We start from the raw sequence: 27,151 nt of genomic DNA, 5'->3' as shown, positions 1-27,151 counted from the left end.
GGGTTGAAGTACTTTCCCGGGCAGTGGCGGGGCGAGGGAGGAGGCGGCTGAGCTGAGAGCAAAGCGCAGGGCACCGGCTGCCCTTTGAGTCTCAGCACCGCGGGAGCAGCTAGCCTGGAGCTCGAGACGGGACGGTCCCTGTGCGAGCAGCGCCGGGAAGAGGAGGAGGAAGCCGGGCTTTGCCGGCGCTGCCTGCCCGCGGCGGGGAGCCCGGGAGGGAGCAGCCGCCCCGGCGGAGCCATGGAGCCTGCCGAGGGGCAGAGCAGCGGCCAGGTGCTTATGTGCCAGACCGTCTACCCCGCGCACGCCACGCACCGCGGGGAGCTCAGCGCCGGCCAGCTCCTCAAATGGATCGACACCACCGCCTGCCTGGCAGGTCAGGGGCCGGCGTACCCCGCGCTCAGCCCTCTAGCGGCCCGCCAGCAGCCAGCTCCCAGGGACGGGAGGCGCTGAGCCGGACACCGGGCTGAACGGGGGCGGCAGGGGGGAAACTGAGGCACGGAGGGAGACAGGACCTTCCCAAGGCAAATCGAGGGAGCAGCAGGCAAGGGACCCAGGAGTCCTGACTTCTAGCGCCTCCCTCTTCTAACCACTCACGCGCGGTCCCTCCAGCCCAGCGTGAGGCTCATCAGAGATGGGGACTCCAGTGTCTGCTGTGCTTGGCCCTGCCTGGGAGCTGAGAGCCCCACTAAGGGCGTGGCCTGCCGGGGGCTCTTGTTAAAGCAGCAATAGGAGCCAGCTTGGCTTCCTAGGAGCCCGTTGTCCAGCCAGGCTGCAGCCTCCTCCCCCTCCCAGAGGTAATGGCTCAGGCTGGAGCGCTCAGCCGTGGGGCTGGAGAGCGTTGTTGTTGCTGCGAGGAAAGGAGCCCATCCTTTGGATTCGTTAGCCACTTATCCTTGGAGTTGCTGTGCTGGGAGCTAGTTCATCCTCTTCAATATCTTGCCTCTGGCAGTGGGTGGCCTACACTTGATGGTTCAAAAGGTGTGTGTGGCAGTGGGGATATGTTGCATTAGGCCAGTTATACACAGCTATATTAGTGGAAGGGACAGAGACAATTCCTAAATTTACAATCAAGTGAACATTTTTGGACCTGGCTCATGAGCACTGAGAGTCATTGTAACTATATGAACTGGATATTTCAGCTGCAAAAGTTCTGGTTGTTCATATACATATCTAATTCTTTTAAAATTCGTGCCGAACTCTTCATCTCAGCAGTTCCCTGGAGCCATATATTCCACAAGTGAATTGTAATTTGTGTGGAACAAAATATTTCTTCTGGCCAATTTTTTAAATTGTAGCCTCTTAATTTCACACTGTCCCACTGTTTCTTGTATTATGGGAAAGGAGCAGAATGAAAATTGCTCAATTAAACCTTAGAATGAGAAGTGGAATAGAGGTTTAGATCATGTCAGGTTTTCCCATCAGGCCATTTGATAGTGTTTCGTCCTCTTCACATTTAAAAGTCCCAAGCACTAGGCTTCTACCACTTCCCTTAGAATGCTATTTCACACAGTAAAGAGCTCATTATAGATGCTATGTTTACAGGTATTTTTGTTTTCTTTTAATTGTGTGATATCAATTTACTGCCCTTGTACATAATTTGCTAAATCCTGATGGATATGTTCCAGATCTGCCAATTCTCTCTCTTTCAAGGGCGGCTCCAGCCAACCTATGAAGACCCTCTCTTGCCCTCCCTCTTTACTAGCCAATCTTGTGCACCTTGTGACTGAAGTGGCAATGTAATGCCAGAAAGGCTTACAAGAAATGTCAGCCCACTACAGACTACTGAAAGAGGTCCTGTAAGAAGATTCACTCATGCCAGGAATTAGGAGTGGATTATTATTCAACTAAAATAACCCCTACGGATTTCATTACCCCTTAAAATTAAACTGTTTGGTGTCATGGAGCAGTAAGGAGAGACAGAAAATCCTGGTATCAAAAGAAAGGAAAGTAACAACTTGGGGAAAAGGACATATAGGTTAGAGAGAAAAGGGGAAGGAGAGGAGGATTGCAATGTGATGAATAGGTACAGTGTCAATGATGTGGGGGGAAACCGGTACAAATTACCAGAGCCCAGTGGTCCAGAAGGGTGCCCGGCTTCCCCGGCTTCGTCAGCCCTCTTTAGCCGGTCTGTCCTTGCGGGGGAGGAGGGGAGGAAGCAAATTTTTTTTTTTCACCAGGGTCCGAACCCGCTCTTGGCGGCCCTGAGTAGGTAGAGGATTCTGGAAAAGGTGAAGAGAAGAGAGCAAGAGTAGAAAGAAAAGGATGAAGGAAATAGACAAGAGAAAAAATGGGAAGAAAGGAGACAAAAGCACTAGTGGAATACAGTCAAAACTGAGAGACAGAGAAAACCCATTTGCCGGGAACTCCGCCTACATATAATATGATAAGTACTGCCTTTAGAAATGCCATAGATAGGTTAGAATTGTCAAGAGTATTACAGAAAGATGAAGTTGTCCAATTTAAGTAGAAAAAGGGGACTAAGAAGTGGAAAGATATGAGACAGAATGAAAAGTGAGATAAGAAGGTTCTATTTCTGTCTTTACAATTTTAAATGCATTGATTTCCATTTGGAATAGAGTTGCCCATAATCAAACTACAGTATACAGAATATGTGTGTGTATGCAATATACCCATGCATGTTTGCAGTTTGAAAACTTAGCTAAATTGATAATGCTACATTTAAAATCTTAATCAAATTCAACTCTTCGCCATCTCTGCTGTCCATGAACTTCATTTACAGGTATATGTTAGCAAATAGTCCATAATAAGCATTGAGGAGATTAGCAGATATCTTATGTCTGAACTGCATCTCCATATACTGTAGTATTACCACTGTGTAGGTATTTGCAACGATTAGTGATTTAACAGTTTTATATAATCTACTATTCATATATAGAAAGATGTGAGGCTGCTGGAGAATTTGTCCTGCATAGTACTCTGAAGGTATGCAGCTCTAGGTCTGCAACTGTTTGCTATTCGTAAACATGCTTTTTATTTCTTTTAAAAATAATAGTCATTCAGAGCTATGTGTTCTACCCTTAAACCTGGTGTATCAAGTACTACTTATTTTAACAGGCAAAAGCCTAATCTAAGAAGGGCTGTTAGATTAACTTCCTACTTTGAATTGTCAGGGCCTCAACTGATATAATTATCATATGATATGTTAAGTTACATCAGATGAGGATTTGACCCTATATTTAACTTTTCTCCCCTTTTTGTTGTCCCTATTAGTGACTGTTACTGGAATATTGTTCATTAATATCAGAGAAGTAATCCTACCACACACACAATTTACTAATGTATATAATGGAGATAGATTTCAAGATCTAATGCTGTAAGAGCAAAGGAGTTGGTTTCCTTCTCAAACTAGCCTTCCTCATTAATATTAATATTATTATTTATGATTTTACAAACCAGAAGTTCACAGACAAATCTGTTACTATTTAAATATCAAACAAAACTCACACAAATGAAAACAACAAACAGTTGTGGGAATAAAGTAAGGAAGAACAAATGTTAAAAGTATAAGGTCACATGATTACATAGGTATGTCATGTACTTGTCTTGATATTACCATGAGCTATAGCTGTATACCAACATATACTTTTTTGAGGTAGGGAATCTGTAGGTTGGAGCAGGGGTGATAGGAGAATGATGTCCTTCAAGCAGTAATATACAACGAACCTAGTTCTTGAATCCTGACCCAGATAAAAATCATAACCATTTAGGATTAAATTCATCCCTGCTCAGAGGACTCACTAAGCCAATAACACTTGGCTTAAGTAATGCACAGGGACCTGTGCAGGCCCTCTGAGTGGCAGTGAATTTCAATGGAAGTTTTGCCACTGAGTAAGGACTGCAGATTTGGTTTCTTAAAAATCAAAAAGCAAACTCAAGAGTGTGACATGTCTGCACCCACACGGTCATAGCAGCTAGTGCATGGGGAGAGCTTTATTTATCTTCAGGAGAAAAGCAAGTGGAGCTTATTTTAATTGATTGCTGCTTGAAGAATTGCTTTAAAGGGGAAAAAGTGCCTCAGGGGCACCAGGATGTTAAGTCAAACAAGAAGGAAAAAAAGCTTAAATAAAAATGTGATTTAAATCCCTTAAGTTTTCCTTTTTACAATACCAGGGCCATCTTCCTTCAGCTGCTTTTTGCTGCTTCTGGCAGCTCTAAGTGGCTATAAAGCCAGTAGATCCTGCCATCTGAAAATTCCCTCTTGAGTGATATAGGGAGGGAGAGGAATTATTTAAGTTTAGTACTAATGTAGGCACGAGGACGAATGGGTACAAACTGGATATTAGGAAGTTTAGACTTGAAATTAGATGAAGGTTTCTAACCATTAGGGGAGTGAGTTCCTGGACAGCCTTCCGAGGGAAGTAGTGGGGGAAAGACTTATTCTGGCTTTAAGACTAACTTGATAAGTATAATGGAGGGGACTGTATAATGATGGTGTTATTCTCAATTCCGCGGTGACTCCATAGCAGTTGCTGGCACCATTATCAGTGCAGACAACGATACACTCGTATCAAATCGGTCTCACGCTAGAAAGGAGAAATGTATGGGATCTGCGTTGCATATGGAAACTAGAGTTATACTTGGGCCATAGCGAGATTTCTTCTCTCTGACGGTGCTGGCGGACTAAGTGGTGGCTCCTACTCCACATGCTCAGGAGTTTAGTACCTGATCGCCCGATTTGAGACTGGATCTTGGCCCTCTCTCTCTCTGGCGGGATAGTTGAGATGTGGTTGTACTCCGTTGCAGAGGCCGGATTTGCCTTATTGTGCAAACGCCACGGCGCAAAGGTATTACGCGCCAAAAAGGACGCCCTATATCCATGCCTGCTCGAATGGGAGGCATAGGGGTCACTTAGCTGGTGGATTCCCTGCAGCTTTGAGAGTTCTTCAAATCTCAATTTTGAGGATTTCAATAACTCAGTCATGGGTTCGGGGTTGTTATAAATGTGTATGGGCAGGGTTTTGTGGCCTGCCTTGTGCAGGAGGTCAGACTAGATGATCATATTGGTCCCTTCTGACCTATGAGTCTATGAGTCTATGAGCATGTCCATAGGGGAATCCTTGAGTGATAAAGTGCTTCCACAGTGACTCTATACAACCACCTCTCACAGTCCCTTGGCCTAGGGAGCATGGGCTTGGGTGCTGCTGTGCAGCAGTGTATCTAGTGTAGTAACTTTGCATCTTCTCTCTCTTTGAAGCTGAAAAACATGCTGGTGTATCCTGTGTGACAGCGTCAGTGGATGACATACAATTTGAAGAGACTGCCAGGTAGAACCCTATATGGTAATTATCAAACCTTATCAGTTTAGAGTTCTCTTTTTCTTTTCTATTTAACAGAGATTAACCAAGGCATATAAAATCTGAGATAGTGGTTCAATGATTTCCCTACAGGCACAGAGTTCATTCTAGAAATTTGCCAACGGTGCTTGGGCTTAACTTGCCCATTTGCTGGAAGGCAAAGATCAATTTCACAAAGTCTAAAATAAACTGTAGTTACTTTTGACCCTATAAACTAGAAAACAGGTCAGAAACTTAAGGCCCAATGACCTTTGCCCCTGGTTAAAATGAATACTATGAGCCATTGTTTATTCCTTTGTGAATGAGGAATATATTCAATTATAGTTGCTGTGTGAATTTTTGATAGATGCAAGCTCTCTTTCAATTTCTTTCTTTTCTTTCCATTCGTTCCTCATCTGGTTACAAGAACTATCCATGTAGCAGAAAGGCATAAAAGAGGAATTTTATATTTGCAAACTCTGTATGTTTAGTGAATCCACAGGATAGTACAAGGATTAAAAAAATCTTTCATTTCTGCTTTAACTGTTTCTCAGCCAGGGAACTAAGATTTCTTAAGGCTAAACCCTTGCACTGTAAGTGCCAACTGTTTGCAGTTAATATTAACAATGGGGAACATCCATTAACTCTTCAATTGTTTATTTTTTTAAAGGCATTGTTCTTGTTCTGATTCACTCCCATTTTTAAAAATATAGAAAGCAAATTTGATATTGCATTATAAAAGTCTGGCCCACTGCACCACTAGTGCACTGAGCCGGGACAAAAATATACTTTTGGATGTAGCTAGGTTAAGAAAAAAAAAGATTAACTCTTGGAATGCTGACATCTTTTAAGTGCTGAGTTGTGATACTGAATTCTTAGAAGGCAGGATATATGGAATGGGCCCTGTTTTCAGAACTGTATAATAATAATAATGACTGTTGCTTGTATTTGAGTGTGACTATAACTAGAAATCAGTTTCCACGAGTAGGGTTCAGGAGACGTGCCAGGCCAAGTTGTTGTATACATTCCCTCCTACTGTTGGCCAAGATGGCACGATAATATTCTGTTACTCGTTCTGTTCCCTTTGTAGTGGAGTGCCAAGCTCACCTGTCATGGGCCATATCCTCCCATGTCATTAAGTCCAGCCTGACAGACTGTATGTACCACTTGATGCAATCCTTGTAGCGAAGTTTGCAATTATCACAATTGCACATACAGCTGGGTAATTGTCAGCAAGATTGCAGAAGTGGTGTAATTGCAGTAACTATTGGCAATTGTGCATTCAGAATAAGCACACATTTGTGCACTCATAGTGCTGAATATCGGGCCTTCTAAACCCACATTCACCTAAGGACAGGATTAAGATTGATAAGAGATGTGCATAAACATTGCCACATGGAAGAGACCTAAGAGGTCCTTGACTTCCCGCACAAAGCCAGTCTCAAGAGTCCTCTTCCTAACTACAGTCTTTTCCATTTTGCTTTCTAATGAAAAGCACTTCTCTGGAAAGTTGTGATCAAAAGCTTCTACTGACGAACTAAGCGTCACATTTTTCTCTCAGGTACAGAGATGCCACCCTCATGGACTTCAATGGAATTTTCACTCTTGTAACTGAGAGCAGAATTAGACCCTAAATATTTTAACTGTGTTTCAGCCATAGATCACCTTTAACATCCTGAGTGGAGTAGTGCTTACCATGTGATGTGCTGAACATGTATAATTAAGAAGATTGAGTTAAACTTCTCATATAATTAATAACTATCCCCTTTAACCTTGATTATAGTATAGTGTTTCCTGCTTTAATGTTTCATTCACTTATATTAGCCTACCAAATATTTTGGGAAGAGGTATATATTCTGTGACTACTTCTGCAACTTAAACTGTATACTGGGAAAGTTAGTTTTATGCCAAGAGAAAGAATGAATTCCTGCTCCTTGTCTTTTTACACCGTGTGAGTTCATAGTAATAGCATGAGCACTGTCTGATTTAAAATAATCTAATTTAAATTCTTTTATTGACCATGTATCTCCACCAAAAGCTCTCAGTCTGGTACATTTCAAAATGTTCCAGTCAATGAAAATGCAATGTTCTATGATCAGTGTTCTTGAATATCCATTCAAATGCCCAGGGCCATCCAAAGGAGAGGTAGCTTCTTGGAGACCCATTGTTTCAGAGGCCCTCTGTCTGAGGCAAGCTTTGTAACTCATATATCATATATCCCATTCTGAGAGTGGGACCATCATATATCATATATCCCATTCTGAGAATGGGACCAAAGGAGAAGGCAATTAATTTCTTCTTTCCCCACCTTTCTAAGAACCTTTCATACTGCAAAATCTGCCTGGTAGACACCCCACAAATCAGATCACTAGAAATGCTGTGACCTCCGATGTCCGGACAGGAAATTAAAGGAATCTACCTGCAAAGCATATTAAAAAAACTAACATAGTGAGGATGATTTCACTGCTTCTAAAAATGTCATGGAATTAGCCTGTGATATCATTTCAGAAATTGGCCTCTAAAATGACTGAACACTAGTCTTTCCGTCATATTGGGAAAGGGAAGGGCAACCAACTTGAACCTCTTCATTTTAGCTGAATGAGAGAGAACCAGAAAATCAGAAGCAATCAAGAGGCAAGCCTGCACTGGCCTGTGCTGTACAGTAGGAGGAGCAGAGGAGTTTTGTGAACAACACCCAAATTCAGTTTATGCAAATTTCTGCCTGGGACACACACACCTGACCAGTCCTTTGGTTTCTCCAGGGTTGTGCCAGGCCGCATAAGTAGGAGAGGAAGGTGTGACATGAATGAGATTGGGGGTGGTTCTGGGAAAAACTGCTTAGCGCCCATCCTGGTTGCCAAATTCTGGTACCCAGTGGCTATTTTGACCCAGATAAATTCTGCCTAGTTGCAGGACTCAGAGTGATTGTAGAGCCATACTTCAGTCAGCTGCTGAGAAGCAGTATGGAGAGCAGGACTAGCACCTACTCAAGGGCTTATATTTGCCTTCCACACAGACATAATTTCCTCAGTTTTTTTGCCAGTGAAGAATTTGGCCCTTTCTGATGTCCCAAAAGATCCTCAGATTAGAATATAAATATTATGAAATCAGGAAAATAGTTTGAAATTATGTTTATAATAGAGAGAAGTTTCACTGAAGGGAAAAATAGAGTTATCATTTAGAAATAGAATTTCTTGTCAGTTTCCTGGATGAAGCATCCTTTTATGGTCTCTTAAGCAAAAGCTTTTCAGACTTTAAAGGCACACTGTCAAGATAAAAATCATATTTTTAAAAAGTCTCCTTATCTATATTATTAGTAACATACCAAAGTAGTCAACAATGTTCTTGACACTCACAATATTTAGTTGTTGTAAGGGTACTCATGAATTTCTGATTTCTTCCTTCAGTCATGAAGTTTTGCTCTTATCCAAAATGGCTGCCATCTCCCATCACTGTCAGTAGCAATAAAGTAACAGGCAGCTCTTAGCAAGCTGGCTATTGTCTTCCTTAAGCCTTTGCAGATGAAAGTGATGCTGTCCCCAGCAAAGATGGCCACCATCTTCATTGTTTCTAGAGCTGGCTGAGAATTTTCCATCAGAATGATTTTGCAAAAGACTGGAAGTGAGATGATCAATTTAAGAAGAGCCTTAGTTTAACCTAAACAAATTTGCTCCCTTTACCATTTCTTCCAACTTTAATTAATAAACACACTGGGCCAGATCCTTCTATAGTGTAAATGCATCTGGCTCCATTGACTTCAATGAAATTAGGTTGATTTACTAAAACTGAGGATCTGGCCCACTGTAGCCTGTTTATGCACCATTGCATACTTTGGGCTAGATCCTCAGATGATGTAAATCAGCATAGCACCATTGAAGTCAATGGAACTATGCCAGTTTACATCCACTGAGGATCTAACAAAGTGAAAAGACAGTATTTGCTATTTAAGGTTCTCTGTTGGAATATCACCCACAGAGTAGGCATGCTGCAGCTCTGGCCCTGTCCACAGTTTGGAGAGTGCATTCCCAGGGCATCACAGAACAGAGCCTGCTTTGGGTTTGTTTGTGGGGAAGAAAGTGAATTCTGCCCTATCAGCCTATGCATAGCTTGAGAAATTAGATACCAGTACCCACTTGTGCAATTGTGCATATATGTACACTCACTGATTTAACAAACCTCACAAGCATATGTGCCTGCATACTTAAAAATGGAATCTAGTCTAAAGTTTCTGACTGGACTTGAGATTGGTGTATAATGGCATAACAGCATAACGGTGCTTATAGGTATATTTCTAATATAAAGGTACTCTCTTATTAACTCTGTACAGTTTTCTGAATAACTCCAGTTTGGTTCAGCAGCTTCTTTATTGAAGTTCCCAGTAAAGTTTGATTTGAGAAGAACTTCTACAATTAAATACTTGTTGTTGTTGCCCATAATTTACTGGCCTTGTGCATTATCAGTAAAAAGTGCATTGGCATGTTATATTGCTTGCCATTGGTGGTATTCCCTTACGTTACATAGATGGATCACTGAAATGACAAATGTTTATACAGCCTGACCCAAAGCCCATTGGAGTCAATGGAAGGGCCCCTGTTGACTTCAGTGGGTTTTGGATCACAGTCAGGGCCGGTACAAGGAAGTTTCGCGCCCTAGGTGAAACTTCCACCTTGCGCCCCCCCAGCCCTGCAACAGCTCCCCCCCCCGAAGTGTGCCTCCTGCCCCTGTGGCAGCTCCCTGCACCCCACGGCAGCTCCCCACTCCCTGGCCCGAGGAGCCCTGTGGTACCTCCCCACCCCAGCTCACCTCTGCTTCGCTTCCTCCCCGAGCATGCTGTCCTGCTCTAATTCTCCTCCCAGGCTTGCGGCGCCAAACAGCTGATTGGAGCCACAAGCCTGGGAGGCGGGAGAAGTGAAGCAGCAACTGCACAGTGGAACCCCAGGGCTGCCGGCGGTGCGCTGACCCAGGGGAACCCCTGGGCTGCCGGCTGCCAGTGCGCTGACCCAGGGGAACCCCTGGGCTGCCGGCGGCCGTGGCGCTGACCCAGGGGAACCCCTGGGCTGCCGGCTGCTGGTGGCAGCACACTGACCCAGGGGAACCCCTGGGCTGCCGGCTGCTGGTGGCAGCACGCTGACCCAGGGGAACCCCAGGGCTGGCAGCTGCTGGCAGCAACGCGCTGACCCAGGGGAACCCCTGGGCTGCCAGATGCTGTGGCGGCTCACTGACCCTGGGCCCCTGGGTCAGTGCGCTGCCACGGTAGCCGGCAGCTCAGGGGTTCCCCTGGGCCAGGGGACACCCTGGGCTGCCAGCTGCCGCAGCGGCGCACTGACCTAGGGGACCCCGTGGGCTTCCAGCTGCTGTGGCGGCATACTGACCCAGGGGACACCAGGGCTGCCTGCTGTCGCTGCCACCGGCAGCTCAGACTCCCTCTCCATCCAAGCAGCAGCGGGCCACTCAACCACTTAAAAAAAAATTGGGGGGCGCTGCTTTTTGGCACCCTCAAATCTTGGCGCCCTAGGCAACCGCCTAGTCCGCCTAAATGGTTGCACCGGCTCTGATCACAGTGCAGTTCATGTAATAATTGTGCAACTTAATGAGATGACACTTGTCTTAACAGAGTTGGACAAATTATCATCATCAAAGCAAAGGTAAACCGAGCATTCACTACTAGCATGGAAGTAAGTGATATTAATTTCTCATTTTTATAATTATTTCTTTAACAAATTGCTGCACAGAGAGGCAGGAGGAGAAAGATAATGGAACAAGATTCTACCACTGTAACTTTATTATTGTTAATTTCAGAAGGAGCTTAATGAAGACTCTTAAATAATGTGCATCATCCTCATATGAAACAACTGCACCTAAATTATTTTTATATTTCTATAGCACATTGCTGTCCTGTGAGTGAGCTGTGCCAGACTAACATAAAGTCCCCTGAAGAAGTTACGTTCTAAAGGCATTAGCAAGCGTAACACAAAATAAAATACAAAGTGGGGTAGATAATCAATATTAGCCCACTCCAAGGCCATTGACCTCAATAGGCTTTGGATCAGAGTCCATGGCTAGAAAGGCTCACAGAATAGGTGGCTTTCTTAATGTTTTTTGAAATACATGATACAAAGATCCTTATCTCAGATGTGTCAATGCCACTTATTGCTTGTGCTGTAAAAGACATGGCAACTGAACCTCAAGTAGTCTTTTCTCCTCTCTGTGCCCCTACACTTATTTCCATTAGCTTTAATGGGAGTGATGTGAATGCATCAGTGGGAGAATGTATTCCAAAGTGTTCTAAAAATCCTAAAGACCAAAGACTTGAAGCATGTCATGTCTGTTTCAGATGAACTAGTAAAGTATTTCACTAGTCATTCGCTTCACATTGTGTTTTATAGACTTGTACAGGTTTTTGCTGATGCAAGTCCTACTGCTTCTAAAGATGCAAGCAGGGTGCTGAAATGGCACATAAGTAAATGGAAGTAATAGCTCACAGAGCCAAATGTAAATGTCTGTACTATTTTTAGAGGAGCTGCTAAGCCTCCATTTACAGATATGTTGCCATGGTTTTAAATATTCATGAAGTGTATTGGTGATACTATGGCCATAATGAAAAGTCTGTGCATTCCGCCCTTTAAGATGTAAGCTCAAGACAACATTTAATTCTGCAAGTGTTGTGACTTGATGTCTTATCTAGAAATTAACAATGGGGTAACTTTTTTTTTCTTTTTAGGTTGGTGTCAAGGTTACAGTACAGGATATCTTGACTAGTGTTCAGAAACTTCTTAGTGTGGCTTTCTCTACATATGTAATAAGACCAGTTGGTGATGAAAAGGTATCTCATTTAATTCAGAAAAATTCTGGCATGGAAAGAGGTTTTTGTGAAATATCTCTTGTTTGATTATTGTGAAACTGACAAAAAAACAAATGATATTATCCACTCATTTCACCTGAGGGCAGAAAAATAATGTGAAGTCCAGACTGTAAGAAGATTTTAAAAACCTTCTCTGTGATCTCATGATGGGCTATTTTTCTGCCACTTTATAGGTCCTTACTTTTTAATTTTTGCAAGGTCTTCCTTACTAGAATTGGCATCTTTATCCCAACTTTACTGACAGAGTTGGTAAAACAGATATTTTCAAACATAAAATGAAACCTACCTGAGAAAGATTAGAGGCTAAATTAATTGGTTAATGTTTGAACATTAAAGTACTATATAAATACTCTGTATTATTATTTATTATTGGCTTGATCCTGTGTTAGCTCATGCATCTTTAGCTCAACATTCCAAACGGGTCATTTCAGGATGAAACTGGTGATGATTAACTAAGATCAGCTTCAATGGGCAGCCATTCAAGCAGGAGAATTTGACACCTCAGTTCAAAATCCATCAGAATTTCAGCATTTGGAGCAAACAACTATAACTTTTTGTACATTTTTAAAAGCCCACTTATTTTTTAGACTTTTGCTGTTGTTGCTTTGTAGACAAGTTTGGGAAGAGGGAAGAATGACAACCTAGGGTTACCATGTTTAAGTTTCCCAAAAAGAGGACACTGCTGTGGGGGGGAGCTGGGAGGGGCTACAGTTGGGGAGTGCTGGAAGGGTGTGTGTGTGTGTGTGTGTGTATTGGAGGGTATTTGAGAGGTGCTGGAGGGAGTACCTGGGGGATGCTGGGAGAGGTGTGTATGTGTATTGGAAGTGGTATCTGGGGGGTGCTGGAGTGAGAGCCTGGTGTGGACGGTGTTGGAGCGGGAACCTGGGGGGGGGCTGGAAGAAGTGTGTATGTGTACTGGGAGTGGTATTAGGGGGCTGTTGGAGGGGGGGGTTCTCATTCTTTAGATAGGGGGCAGTGTCAAATCTGGGTGTGTGTGTGCTGGAGCAGGAACCTGGGGGTGCTGGAGGAGGTACCTGTGTTCTCATTCTTGAGGTAGGGGGCAATGTCACTGCTGAGTCTGGCTCAGACCCAGGACAGAGTGACAGCTGTCAGTCAGCACCTCCCTCAGGGACTCTCCCCCTCCCCAGGGCTGGGAGCATGGGATCTGGCAGCTGCGAGGACTAGTCAGATGTCGATGCAGGGGAGGGACCCATTGGGGCTCTCTTTCTGAGTTGCAACATCTGGCCCACAAAAAACCTGGACATTGCCTCTTATTTGAAAAATCCACCCTGACAGAAGGCAGAGGAGCAAAAAAGAGGCAATGTCCGGGAAACTCCAGACATATGGTAACCCTATGACTACCTAACTCTGCTGGGAGGAAGGGCAATTTTGTTTTAAGAAAAAATTGGCAAGATTCTGAGCAGGGATGGAAGTGGAGGAAAGGAGCTGGTTTGAGAAAAAAATCAAAGGCGGAGAATTGTTAGCAAGGATTGGTGATACTAACATCCCTCCAGGAAAACATGGCAGAGTTGTTTAGAAAGGGAGGGTGCAAGGCTGAGAGAGAGAACATGAAGTGGGGAAAACTGGTGTAGCCCCATGCCCTGCTGACAGTAGGTCTGGGAAGAGGTGGTTTTGGCCATATGTAGTGGCTGGTGTCTAGAAACACACCAGGTTCTCTGACAAAGTCTCGAAGTCTAAGCCTCTAAGTCAACAAGAGGATTTGGGGTGGAGGTACAGTGGAACCACTGTCACCCACATGAAGCAGCAGGGTGTTGGCTCTGTTCTTGTTGAAGCTTCTGGGCCTAGGTGGAAGGGACCAGAGAATAGGTCTGGATACAGAGAGCAGCTGTTCCTTGCAACTCAGCTGTTTTTATCTGTCCCCTATTTAGATAACATTGTTCAAAAGCCAGTGGGCTAGATTTTCAAAGAGTTTGTGCCACTAACCTGACCACTAACATGCTTGATGTGTGAAAGGGGAAATACACTTGGGGCAGAAGGGCTTCACATGTAGAAGAAGAGTGTTGGGAAAACAGCCTGTAAAACTGTGTTGCTATGGCATTTTCAAAGGAGCATATCCAAGCACAAGTAGTGGCAGGGGTGCAAATGCATGCTTGGGACACAACAAACAATATAAACTCCTCAGACTAATTTGAAAATGCATTTCCAGTTGTGTTTTCTGTGAAGCATTTAAAACAAAATAGGGTTTGGTGAGTTTCTTATATTTTTAGTTTCTCAAAACAAAAACACCTTGTCATTGAATTTTGGCAAATGGCTCAGGACTAAAAGTGAAAACCTAGATATTGCATAATCCCTTGAACTTTAAGTCTTTCCGTATTTGTAGTAATATGACTTGCTGTACTGCAGAAATTACAGTAAAGAGTTCTAGAGGATGCTGATGCCAGCGTACTTTTTAAATGGCATTGGCTCAAAGTGCAGTTCAGAGCACACTTAGATATGATTGTACAATCACATGAAAGCTTCTTTTCATTTGTGTAGGTTAACTTAAAATCAGTCAAGCTGCAGTCTCCACAAGATCATCTGGAACATAGTCTGGCTGTTGAGAGAAGAAGAATCCGACTGGACCATGAACATGTCTTTGAGACCCTAATGCAAGAGAGTAACATGGAAGATTGTCAGTGTGGTCAGTAAAGCAGACACAACCAGTAATTATGGGCAAATAGAGGGGACCAAAAAGCAACCAATTCAGACTAGAGACAAAAGCATATAAAAACCTTTGAGGATAAGACTCCAGGGGCTAGCAAAGGCCAGGTTTGCGAGGGTTTTGGAGGACAGCAAATCTTTGTAGTGGTTCTCTCTGTCCTTCTGCCCTGCAGGGATTCCAGGTGTAAGGTTGCAGGATCAGGGCCAAAATGTGAGTTGATCCTTATTTCACATTTACTCTTCACTTAGGCTTTGCCTACATGGGGATTTTAAAACTGGATCAAATTGAGTTAATCTGGTTTGGAAACCTTGCATACAGACGATGCAAACCATTACTGTGAATTAACTCCACGTATTGGGAACTCTTGCAAAGTGGACTAGCCATACTTCAAATTGAATTAGTTAGAATTAGTGTCAGCGCAGGAAGCTCCTGTGGTGTGCCACAGGAGTTAGGACCTTTGTGTGGACATTTCAAAGCAGATGTCCTAAAGGGGTCATGACTAGGACGCTGACCAGTGCTGGATAAAGAACAAGGAGCTCAGAAAAAAGTGCATTGGAATGAGGGATAAGAGGAGACAATCTGTTAGAAGACATGTGACCTGACCATTTTTTGATGAACTGGACATAATTCCATACAGTTATAGTACAACCCGTCCAAGATGCTGCCCATGCTCTTCCCCCCAACCAAGGATGACTGGCTTGACCCACTGGAGGCTGAGCAGGAGGATGCCCCCTGAGAGCCAGGATCTTTTTGTGCCTCGGGAGCCTGATGATGAGCAGCTGGAAAGTGAGCCCCAGTCCTGCCTTGCTATAATGGACCCTTCCATTGGCTGAGCCCAAGACCCATCCAGAAACCCGGGCTGGGACTGAAGAGTCAGATTCCCTGGAGGGAACTTCAGCATGTAAACAGCTATCTTTACAATGTATTATTTATTATTATTGTTGGCTGATGTGAGCTAAGAGACCCTGCCTTCCTCCCAGTCTCTCTGTTCTGTTTCACAATGGCACCCACCAGCACGGTGCAATCACAGAATGTACCCTGTGCCTCTCTGCTCCCCTCCAGCAGCAGATTCAAACACTGAAAGCATTCATTTGTGCAAAATTCAACAGTTTATTGAAACAGGGTTTACAAGAAAAGAAATTTGGTTAGTTTTTGTAGTTTTCATGAAGTATAAACGCACATTGCATGCCTGGTGAAGGCACAAAAAATACTATTCTTCACTGAGGTTCAAATGCTCTGTAACATGAATTCTAGTAGACAGTCATTGCAGGATTCTATCTGTTTTTCTCTAGACTTTCTCCATGTCTGCAGCGGAGACATAGCTGAACTTAACACTGAGAAATAGCTCGATTTTGTTTCATACATCCCTCCCCAGTATAGTTTTCAAGGCCCTTCATTCTTGCAGCACTTCTGAGGTGACCATCCTGGTGAATAACTTCACAGAGTATTTCTCTGATCTGCCCTCTGCCTTTTTGTATAAGACCAATCTCTACCTCCTAGTCACCTGCCTCAGTGATCAAGAGTCAGGACAGCCTAATGGTCATACAGAAGGAATTACTATCCAGATCCCCCCCTCCAAGAACCTCCCTTTAAACCTCTACTCCCGTAGAGGTGCATCCAAACAAAACTGCAAAACCAAACCTGGAACAAACCACTCATCCCATCCCTAACAGCATGGAAGCAGACACAGTAGACTGAAATCCAAATGCATTCAGCACCTTCATAAGAATGTAAGAATGGCCCTACTGGGTCAGATGAAAGGTCTGTCTAGCCCAGTATCCTGTCTTCCGACAGTGGCCAGTGCCAAGTGCCCCAGAGGGAATGAACAGAACAGGTAATCATCCATGCCCTGTCGCTCATTTCCAGCTTCTGGCAAGCAGCATGTAAGCAGCTATCTTACCTTCCATACATTCACATCACTTACCATCTCTGAGGTTCTCTCCAAAATGGGAAGGGTCTCAGTGGGAGATAAAGTCACATATACCTACTGAAAAAGCTGTCATGACTTGTCTGTGACACAAACAATAAACAAGTGTTTTTTCCCCCTACTCTCACAATCACAGCACCTGCAACTGCCAGACCATCAAGGACAGGGCCTCTGTGTACGCTGACAGACTGGCTAAGCTGAAAGAGAGAAAAAGGAAGACGTGGATGTCAGAATGGCAGAATCACAGGGGAAAACCAGGCTGGCTAGGAGGTAGAGGCTGTACATGAGGACCCAGTAGGAGAAAGAAATGCATCTCTTCCAGAAGATCATGGCAGTGGCAAGGACGGTGTTGCAGTGGCCAGGGAAAGTGTGGCTGCATCCCAGTCCACTCCACCCCACCATATGTGCAGGCCTCTGACTCAGAATACAAACAGTAGGCATCACTAGCAACATTCCTCTTGGTATTTATGTTTTCTGTGGGACACCTTGCTGGCTGTTCAAACCTCTGAGCAAATCTCCACCCCTTGGCTTCTCCCACCCAATATTAAGGCTTTCCCCTTGCGCTCAGCAATATTGTGCAGAACACAACACGCAGATATTATGGTTGGAACATTTTTAACCTGTTGCTTCCAACCTATTCCATAAACAGCACCATCACTGGACCACCATTCTGTATGGTGCTCCAATACCCCTTTCTGTTATGAATTCTGCGCCCTGGTGGGGGAGACAAATGATAGGCACATGGGTTCCATCAGTTTCCCCATATTGCTTGGGAATGTCAGATGTGCAAAGCCATCAGTAATGTCTTGGGCCTTCCCCATCCTGAAGTTCTCTTGCTAGTGCTGGTCATCTCAGCTCTGCCGAATGATCTTCTCCCATCAATCTACACTGGTTTCCTGGGTCCCAAATAGTACTGAATGCTTGTTGGTGATCCAGAAACTAGTCCTCTTGTTTCAACAGCTTCGCATCATCCTATTCTTCTGCCTCATCCTGCTGCCACCACTGTAGATTATCCTACTGCTGCTGTAGAATATTCTATTGCTTCCACATCATCCACTTGGTAGTGAGAGGTGGATAGAAAGCTGGCTAGATCATCAGGCTCAATGGGTAGTGAGCAATGGCTCCATGTCTAGCTGGCAGCCGGTATCAAGCAGAGTGTCCCAAGGGTCAGTCCTGGGGCCAGTTTTGTTCAATATCTTCATTAATGATCTAGAGGATGGTGCGGACTGCAGCCTCAGCAAGTTTGCAGATGACACTAAACTGGGAGGAGTGGTAGATACGCTGGATGGTAAGGATAGGATACAGAGGGACCTAGACAAATTAGAGGATTGGACCAAAAAAAACCTGATGAGGTTCAACAAGGACAAGTGCAGAGTCCTGCACTTAGGACGGAAGAATCCCATGCACTGCTACAGCCTAGGGGCCGAATGGCTAGGCAGCAGTTTTGCAGAAAAGGACCTAGGGGTTACAGTGGACGAGAAGCTGGATATGAGTCGACAGTGTGCCCTTGTTGCCAAGAAGGCTAACAGCATTTTGGGCTGCATAAGTAGGTGTATTGCCAGCAGATCAAAGGACGTGATCATTCCCCTCTATTTGACATTGGTGAGGCCTCATCTGGAGTACTGTGTCCAGTTTTGGGCCCCACACTACCAGAAGGATTTGGAAAAATTGGAAAGAGGCCAGCGGAGGGTAACAAAAATGATTAGGGGGCTGGAGCATATGACTTATGAGGAAAGGCTGAGGGAACTGGGATTGTTTAGTCTGCAGAAGAGAAGAATGAGGGGGGGATTTGATAGTTGCTTTCAACTTCTTGAAAGGGGTTCCAAAGAGGATGGATCTAGACTGTTCTCAGTGGTACCAGATGACAGAACAAGGAGTAATGGTCTCAAGTTGCACTGGGGGAAGTTTAGGCTGGATATTAGGAAAAACTTTTTCACTAGGAGGGTGATGAAGCACTGGAATGGGTTACCTAGGGAGGTGATAGAATCTCCTTCCTTAGAGGTTTTTAAGGTCAGGCTTGACAAAGCCCCGACTGGGATGATTTAGTTGGGGATTGGTCCTGCTTTGAGCAGGGGGTTGGACTAAATGACCTCCTGAGGTCCCCCCCAACCCTGATAGTCTATGCTTCTATTATTCTAAGTCCAATGCAGAATTCATCTGGTTCTGAGTGCCATAATACAGCCCAAGCATCCTGTGCATATTCATGCCTGCCACCACAGCAGCTCGCAGCATTGGTGTGTCTATGCTGGCTGACAGCAACTATAAACAGTGCGAGACAATGGGGCAGAGATAGCGAAAATATGGGATTTAAAAAAATGTGAACAAACATGGCTTCCCACAATTCACAGTGGAAACAATCCCAGGACGTACAATGCTCAGCAGCAAAGCAATGGACCATGGGCTATCCCCAGAGAATGCTATGCCCTCAGTTCGCAGAAAGCTGCCGCCATGTGTTCACAATGCAGATTGAAAACAGAACAGGCATTCTGTGTGCACACTGTTGGGATGACTTGAATACAGCGAGTTACCTGAGGCTCATAAAAGCACTTTGACTTAAACCCCTTGTGTAGATGTACTCTTACTTGACAGGTTTAGGGTTGGGGTTTTTTTAAGGGTTTTATAGAATTCATTCATACTTCAAGCTGAATTTTGCAGTGCAGAAATAAAGTCCAATAGCACCAATTAAGAGACACATAGGAGGAGAAATCCATTTGGCTTGATGCCTATAGCTTTCCAAGAAATCAACAGGAACTATGTGCATGTGAGGAGATTGCTCTCAAGAAACAGAAGAAAAATTCTTCAGAGTGATAATCTAAATCCTGGCAGGAAAAGTGCAGAGCGATGATGTGACCAAAAGGAAAAACTGAAGCCTAACTGGTTTCTTTCTTCATCTAGATTTGCCTTTATTTCCCAGACTTATCTCTGTCCTGAAATTACATGAATCGAAGTCACTGTATTCCCTTTCAAAAACCTGAAATTATTCACAGATGTTTAAGAAACTTTCTAGTATTTACAGTATGAAGTAAACATCTCTGTTTATGAACTTCAGTCACAAATAAATTATCTACAGAGAAAAACACTATCTATTATAAATATAATACCTGCCTTCACAATTTAATTGAGCTGTGAAGAGTCAGGATGGACACTTTATATTGTCATGGTGATACCTTTCTGGTAGAAAACTAAGACCCCCAAAGAGCAATCAGAGAGTGGTAACATTCAGTTTCCATGGCCCTAGCTGCATTAGGGAAATTGTCTAGATACACCAGTTCAACATCAACAATGACATATAGAAAGTAAAATAGGATCAAAAATGAGATTAGTATATATGAAGATTGTTAGCTTTCAAATACATACAAAATACATCAAGCAAGAAAATGAAGTTTGTCTTGTGAATGCAAGTTATACAACTCCTTAAGGAGGTCCAAAGTGCAAGGTAATCAGATATCCAAATAGCTATTTGATGATCGTAAACCACAGTTTACTAGGGCAGAAGCCAAAGACATAATTCGTGTCTTATGAAATCCTGTGGTGCAGGTGTTGGTGCATGCTTGAAATGACTGACACATCTGATACTTGAAACTATTATATCAAGACGTAACTGAAAATATAAAGACTCTTTTTTTAAATTCAGAACACCTCACAGTCAAGGCCCTGATTCAGCAAAGTACTTAGCACACATGTAACTTTAAGCAGTGACTTCAGTAAGACAACTCACATCCTTAAAGTTATGCATATGCTTGAGTACCTTGCTGACTTGAGCCCTAAAAGACTGCGACTTTTAAGTCATAACACCCAAGATGCTGGAGGCCAAATTCATCCCTGATGTACCTTCACTGAGTTACACAAGAGTTCAGTTTAGCTCTAGATTCTTAATTAGAGCTTGTATAATATGAATATTTATGGGTATGTTTACATACTTATGGTGAAAATACACGTGTAAGTCCATTGAAATAGTTTCAATAAGCGAATGCTAAGGTTGTATGGTTAAACATTTGAAAGATGGATTGGGAAAGTTAATGTTGTGCACACAACCCTAACTCTGCCCCCAGTGCATGGCTATTCACTATAATACAGTATTTAATGAACACACTATTTTGCAAGTAATAGAGTATAACACGATACAGTAATTTTCTACAACCTTAAATCTGCATGTATAGCGATTTTTAGTACTGCAAGACATTTATAGCAAAAGTATATAATAAACTTTACTTACTTATAAAACACATTGCAGATTAAATAGAGCAAGCAAGAGTAATAATGAAAATTTACTGGCATACATAGGTTGCCGACATTTTCAATTCGAAGAGCTGCATAGCTGTCTGATTCCCTGAACGTGTGCTTTTAACATAGGTTTTGTATGAAGGCTGTCTTCTCATCCCTCCAAACAGAATTTGATCTGTCACCAGGGTGTTCTGTTTCTCTCCATTCTGCTTCCTTGGCAGACAAGAGGCTATGGTGCCCTTGCACCTTGTCAGAGCGTCAGGCTGTTGCTATTATTGGAAGAATCAGCAGCCTTTTGGCTTCAGGCACTCCTTGATGTGGGTTTCTTTCTCCCTACAGACATTTTTTTCAATTGTACCAAAAGCCGATAGATCCCCACAGTGATGGGAAAAGGGTATATTCCTCTCTTGGGACAGCTAATAACTCTACTCACTTAATTTTCCCATTAATGTATTGTTACCATGTTTCAGATAATGTAAGTGATACAGAGGAAGATACTATTTCAACTGATCTAACCCATGTGCAGAGCATTGAACTTGTCCTACCTCCTCATGCAAACCATCATGGAAATACGTTTGGTGGCCAGATTATGGCATGGATGGAGACAGTAGCTACTATTTCAGCAAGGTACTTTTCTATTTGATGGCTTCCTATATGATTCTGAAAAGACATGCTGTGTGGAAAATCAAAAGTACTCCATATCCACCATTTTAATGTTAAGGTCATCACAGAGGTTAGTTACAAATGAGAAGTGAAAATAAATTGTATTGTGCTCTCTCGCTGTTGAGGTGCAGGGGATATCTACATGTTTATATATAGGCTTTTCTATGGCACATATTTCCAGAACATCTGAGTGCTTGAAACACTGCTGAGAAATATTGTTATCTCCTCTTTACAGATGGCGAACTGAGGGACAGAGAGATTATATGATTTGCTTGAGGCTTCAAAGCAAGTCAATAGCAGAGCTAGAAATAGAACCCAGATCCTGATGGCTCGTGCAGAGCCTTGACCACAAGAATATCTTTCGGTATATGGTAAAATCCTCTGGCCCAGCATCAATGAAATCATAAAACAGAGCGGCTGCTGAAGGACAGTCTGCAGCTCCCTATGCATAGTAGAGATGAACTCGAGTGTGGCCGGTGGGTCTGAACAATATGAGAGCCACTACCAGGAAGTGTGGATGGGCACTGGCATGGGAGTTCTCTTCTAGCCATTGATTCACTATATTATCTTGGATAGGTCACTTAACTTCTCCGTCTCTCAGTTCCCACATCTGTAAAATGAGAGCAATAATGCTTCCCCAGCATCCTTTGTGAAGTGCTTTGAGATCTACAGGTGAAAAGTGCAAAGCTTTATTGCTACACCCTGTAGGTTCATTAGTGGCTATGGCCCAACTGAGCAGCTGCTCTGCCTTCTGCCTTTAGGTTGGAGGGTTCTATCACCTCAGTCTTGACATTGGTCTCCCACACAAACAAAGCTTCTCTGTATGTGAGACCTGAATTTCTATCAGAATTCCCCTCACACACCACCTGACCTACTTCATTGCAGGGATGCTAGCAATGTGTTTGTTTTTTACTTTAATAATTAAATGCCATTCCTTTTCCTTATTCATCTAATTTTGATTTGTAGCCAGTTAGTTGCACTAATAAGAAATTCTCTATAGTTCTTAGATAAACAACTCATTTTATTAAAATTAGAAAACACACTGATTTTACATCAGTATGTAACTCCATTGACTTCATTACTCCTCATTTATGCCAGTGTACCCAAGACCTGGTCCAAAATATCAGGCTCTGCTTCCCTTGGCTATGTCAATACACAACTAACCTGAAAGTTAAAATAGTTTATCTGGAAATATGAATATTGAACATAATTTATCAGATTGAAACTTTTAGAAGTAGTAGCTCATGGCAGAGACAATACTGGATGGAAACAGAGCTTGTGTTTTATGCTTGAGAAATAGCTGCCCTCGCTACAAACCTTTTGTAAGGCAACAATTAACTCTGACCTTTGTAGGTACCAGTTAGAGTTGCTATGGCCACAGGCTGAGATGGGGAAAGCGGGGGGTGTGGAGGGGAGGGGGAAAAAGCAATACTTGAAGAATAAATTTAAAACACCCATAGAAAGGTTTTTCAAAAGGTTATGTCACCTTTCTAAAAGTTGTGAAAGTAATTGAGCAGCTTAAAGACAGTACTGCAGTAATTGAAAATCCATTTGAACCAGGGCCGTCCTTTCTGATATTTTATGACCAATAGAAGTATTCGGTGCTTTGTTTTCTTGGAAAATAGATCTTAATATTTAGGAAAAAATCCCCCTTTAAAAAATCACATCCTTTCGTCCCCTTGGTAATGTTGTATCTTTACTGTGAGTGTTGTAAATGAGATACCCATTTAGCATTTTAAATAGGAAGAGCAAATTATGTTTAATGAAATTACAGAGTCATTTAATATATTAGTCTATTATAAAGATGTTCTATTCAATTAATTAGCAACAGATAATTGTGTGCATTTAACAATACTGGTACATTAGTTTACAAAGAGTGCAATTGAATTAAGAGCTGTGACTACTACAAAACTGTGTCATTTCTAGGCTAAAAATGTGTAAGATGAAATTCTGTACTAATACCATGTATGCTTTTCTCACTGAATTCGACAGGCATTGCCTGCACATTCATGAGGGCAGAATGTGACCCTTTAGAGTCAGGAAATAAATTGAATTGTTGTTATTAATTATCCGCATCAGCACCTAGAGGCTCCAGTGTGGTTTAGGGCTGTGAAGAACGATAGAAAAGCCCCCCTACAGGAATTTACAAACTTGAAAATCACAATCCTGCAACTACTTAATCACAAGTGCAATTCTAAGTAATCCAGTGCGGCTCCAAAGCTACAATGGGACAACTCAGGTGAGCAAAGCAATGCATGTGATCAAGTGTTTTCAGGATCAGGGCCTTAACTGAGAAAAGAGAGACTAGTGAGTGTAATAAACAACAGAAAGGTATGGAGAATGGAAGGATGAGGTAAAAAAAAATAATAGAGGTTATATTAAATGAATATACCCTTCAGCCTTGATTTTTAAAAATTAGGCATTCAGCTTTGGATTTCTGCATGGGCAAATGGCCAGTTGTACATCTAACTGGCTTTTTGCATGTTTAGAAACTCAGTTCTAAGACTCAACTTCAGTAGTTGCATACAACTTTTAGACAAAAGACATATTTCCTTAGTATCATTACAAATTAATGCAGGCTGTAGCTGGATGAATTTTTAATTTATGTTTCACATAATCATATACTGCACAAAACTATATTGTTTTCTGATAAATGTGAAGAAACCATCAGAGGTAAAAAGGATGTATGGACTGAAGTTCTTACACAGGTACATTGTCTTTGGCACTGAAGAAGTTTCATTAACTTGAATAGGACCAGACTGTGAACTCTTTACTCACACTAAACAATATCTTACTCCAAAAGTAGTCCTGTTGAAGTGATGGGGCTCTTTAAGAAGTAAGGTAGTACTGAATGAATGAGAGTAAGGGGTTCATAATCTGGCCCAATATGAGGTTTATAACAAGTAGGCTTAATTAGTTAAATGTTTGTACAGTGCATTACAAATGAAGCAGCACAATAGAAGTGGTATTATATTTTGAGACCCAAATTCCATGCTGTTTTATAGCTGAACGTGCTGTCATTTATGAGAAGTCGAGGGATTAAATTAGGCTTGCATTGTGAACTTCTAATTTGTGCCAACCTCATTACTTTAAGTATGCCAAATAATCCTGGGCTGTACCAATACAGAAAACAGAATTACAACACTATATACTCTGTTTTGTTTCTCTCCTGCTTTCTCATTCAGCCGTCTCTGTCATTCATATCCCACCTTGAAATCAGTTGATATGTTTAAATTCCGGGGACCCTCCACTGTTGGTGATCGTCTTGTCTTCAAAGCAATAGTTAACAACACATTTCAGAAAAGGTAACACTATCTATGTACTTGTCTCACTGCCCTTCAATAGTACAAGCCCTCCTGAATATTTCAGACTCAAGCCCTCATTGGGGTTTTCCTTATCAGGTTTTTAATGAAGAAATATTTTCAAAATAGCTCTGCTTTTCTCATTTCAAAGATAGTTTGAAGCTTGGTTTATTGTTTATTCATATCGAAAAGATCTCCCGTACCCTCTAGTGATTGATAGCCCAGTTCTGCAAACCTAAATTACAAGTGTAATGCTAAGCAACCCAATGAACTCCAAGTCTCCAGTGGTGAGCTGGAGCCGGTTCCCACTGGTTTGCAAGAACCAGTTGTTACATTTAGAAGTCGGTGTAGAACCGGCTATCAAAGGGGCGGGTGGGCTGTTAAAGGGGCCCGCCTGAGCTCCCAGCTGTGGAGCGTCTCCCAGCCCCTCCCCTGTTCCCCCCCTCAGAACTGCAGCTTGCCGAGCTGCCAGCGCCAGTGTTCTGGGCAGCTCCTGTCGCTTTGAGCGGCAAGGTAAGGGGGGCTGCGAGCTCCAGTGGGCCGCATGGCATCCTTACATGCTGACCTGAGCAGCATGGTAAGGGGGCTGGGCCAGGGCTGGGAGGAGGGGTTGGATGAGGCAGGGGCTGGGCAGGGAGCAGTTGGAGGGGGCGGAGCTTCTGGGGGGCAGTCAGGGAATGGGGAACAGGGGGGTTCGGGTAGGCATGAGAGTTCCAGGGGTCTGTTGGGGTGGTGGTGGATGGGGTCGGGGGAGTCAAGGGACAGGGAGCAGGACGAGTTGGGTAGGGGGTGGGGAGGGATCCTGGGGGACAGTTAGGGTGGGGTGTCTCAGGAGGGGGTGGTCAGGGGACAAGGAGAGGGTGGAAGGTTGATGGGTTGCTTGCGGCCCTTGCGGGTTCTGAGGGGGGCAGTCGGGGGCAGGACATGATGGGGGTCAGATGAGGGGGACAGGCTGTTTTGGGAAGCACAGTCTTCCCTACCTGGCCCCCAATGCAATTTTGCACCCACGATGAGTAGGGCCGGCTTTAGGAATTGCGGGGCCTGGTTCGAACAGTTTCAACAGGGCCCCGGCAGGGATGACTAAAAAAAAAAATATGTAAAACACATGTGGGGCTTGTACTCATCGGGCGGTGCTCCGAGTCTTCGGCGGCACTTTGGTGGCGGATCCTTCACTCGCAGCACTGAAGGACCTGCCGCCGAAGTGCCACCAAAGACCTGGTAGGGAACTGGTTGTTAAGATTTTGGCAGCTCATCACTGGACATTGTAGTCATTTGGACCCTGATCCTGGAGTGTACTCCATGTGGATACAGGGCTCTGTTTGTGTGGAGCTTATTGCAGAGTCCAGGCCCTAGCAGCTGCTTCCTGGTTGCAAAGCTCTTGTTTTGGAAGAGGGATGAAGAAGGGGAAAGTGAGGACATCTGGTATTAAACGCAGCCAAATGCTGTCTGGAAGAAATGGGTACAGCTGCCATAGAAGTCTTTACACCAATTGCAACTGGTTCTAAGTTGGGCAGAATATAAGTGTTAATGAGCGTTATTTAGCACAATGAAAGGGCCTGATGCTTGAATTCAGTAAGTCTGCTTTGTACCCATCCTGTGGCATAAAGCAGACTTAAACACAGTTGATCCTACCTTCTGAGGATCCCCCCATGGTGAGGGAAACCTCCAGTGACTTAAGGCTACTATAGAGGCTCCTACACCACAATCCCCTTTCTGAAACCTAGCAAAGAGTGTGTGTGGTTGCAATACCCCTTTGCCAGGGGGATCCCCAGCTACTGGAATGATTCCTTGCAGTTAGGCATAAGTAAATGACACCAGGGAAGTGACAGTTCTTCTTCGAGTGCTTGCTCATATCCATTCCAGTTAGGTGTGTGCGCGCCACGTGCACGTTCGTTGGAGAAACTTTTACCCTAGCAACACTCGGTGGGCTGGCAGGTCGCCCCCTGGAGTGGCACCGGTATGGTGCCTAATATATACCCCTGCCTGCCCGTCCGCTCCTCAGTTCCTTCTTGCCGGCTATTCCGACAGCGGGGAAGGAGGGCGGGTGTGGAATGGATATGAGCAACACATCTCGAAGAACAACAGTTACAAAGGTGAGTAACCGTCTTTTCTTCTTCGAGTGCTTGCTCATATCCATTCCAGTTAGGTGATTCCCAAGCCTTACCTAGGCGGTGGGGTCGGAGAGAGACATAGCGGAATGCAAGACCGCTGAGC

At 43.6% G+C, this 27,151-nt stretch overlaps 1 protein-coding gene across 1 annotated transcript in view; it reads left to right on the top strand.

The window, feature by feature from the left end:
* Positions 1–240: 240 nt before the first annotated feature.
* The window catches only part of ACOT12 (acyl-CoA thioesterase 12), a 46,519-nt gene continuing 19,608 nt past the window's right edge, over positions 241–27,151 (top strand). Inside the window, exons 1-7 of the mRNA XM_075067045.1 lie at positions 241–376; positions 5,219–5,288; positions 10,912–10,972; positions 12,019–12,120; positions 14,656–14,800; positions 21,443–21,599; positions 24,821–24,940. Of these exons, the coding sequence (XP_074923146.1) occupies positions 241–376; positions 5,219–5,288; positions 10,912–10,972; positions 12,019–12,120; positions 14,656–14,800; positions 21,443–21,599; positions 24,821–24,940 (791 nt within the window). The remainder of the gene's footprint in view (positions 377–5,218; positions 5,289–10,911; positions 10,973–12,018; positions 12,121–14,655; positions 14,801–21,442; positions 21,600–24,820; positions 24,941–27,151) is intronic.

This window comes from Chelonoidis abingdonii, chromosome 6 (assembly GCF_003597395.2).
Source record: "Chelonoidis abingdonii isolate Lonesome George chromosome 6, CheloAbing_2.0, whole genome shotgun sequence".
Classification (NCBI taxonomy): domain Eukaryota; kingdom Metazoa; phylum Chordata; order Testudines; family Testudinidae; genus Chelonoidis; species Chelonoidis abingdonii.
This window is presented reverse-complemented; position numbering and strand designations above follow the sequence as displayed.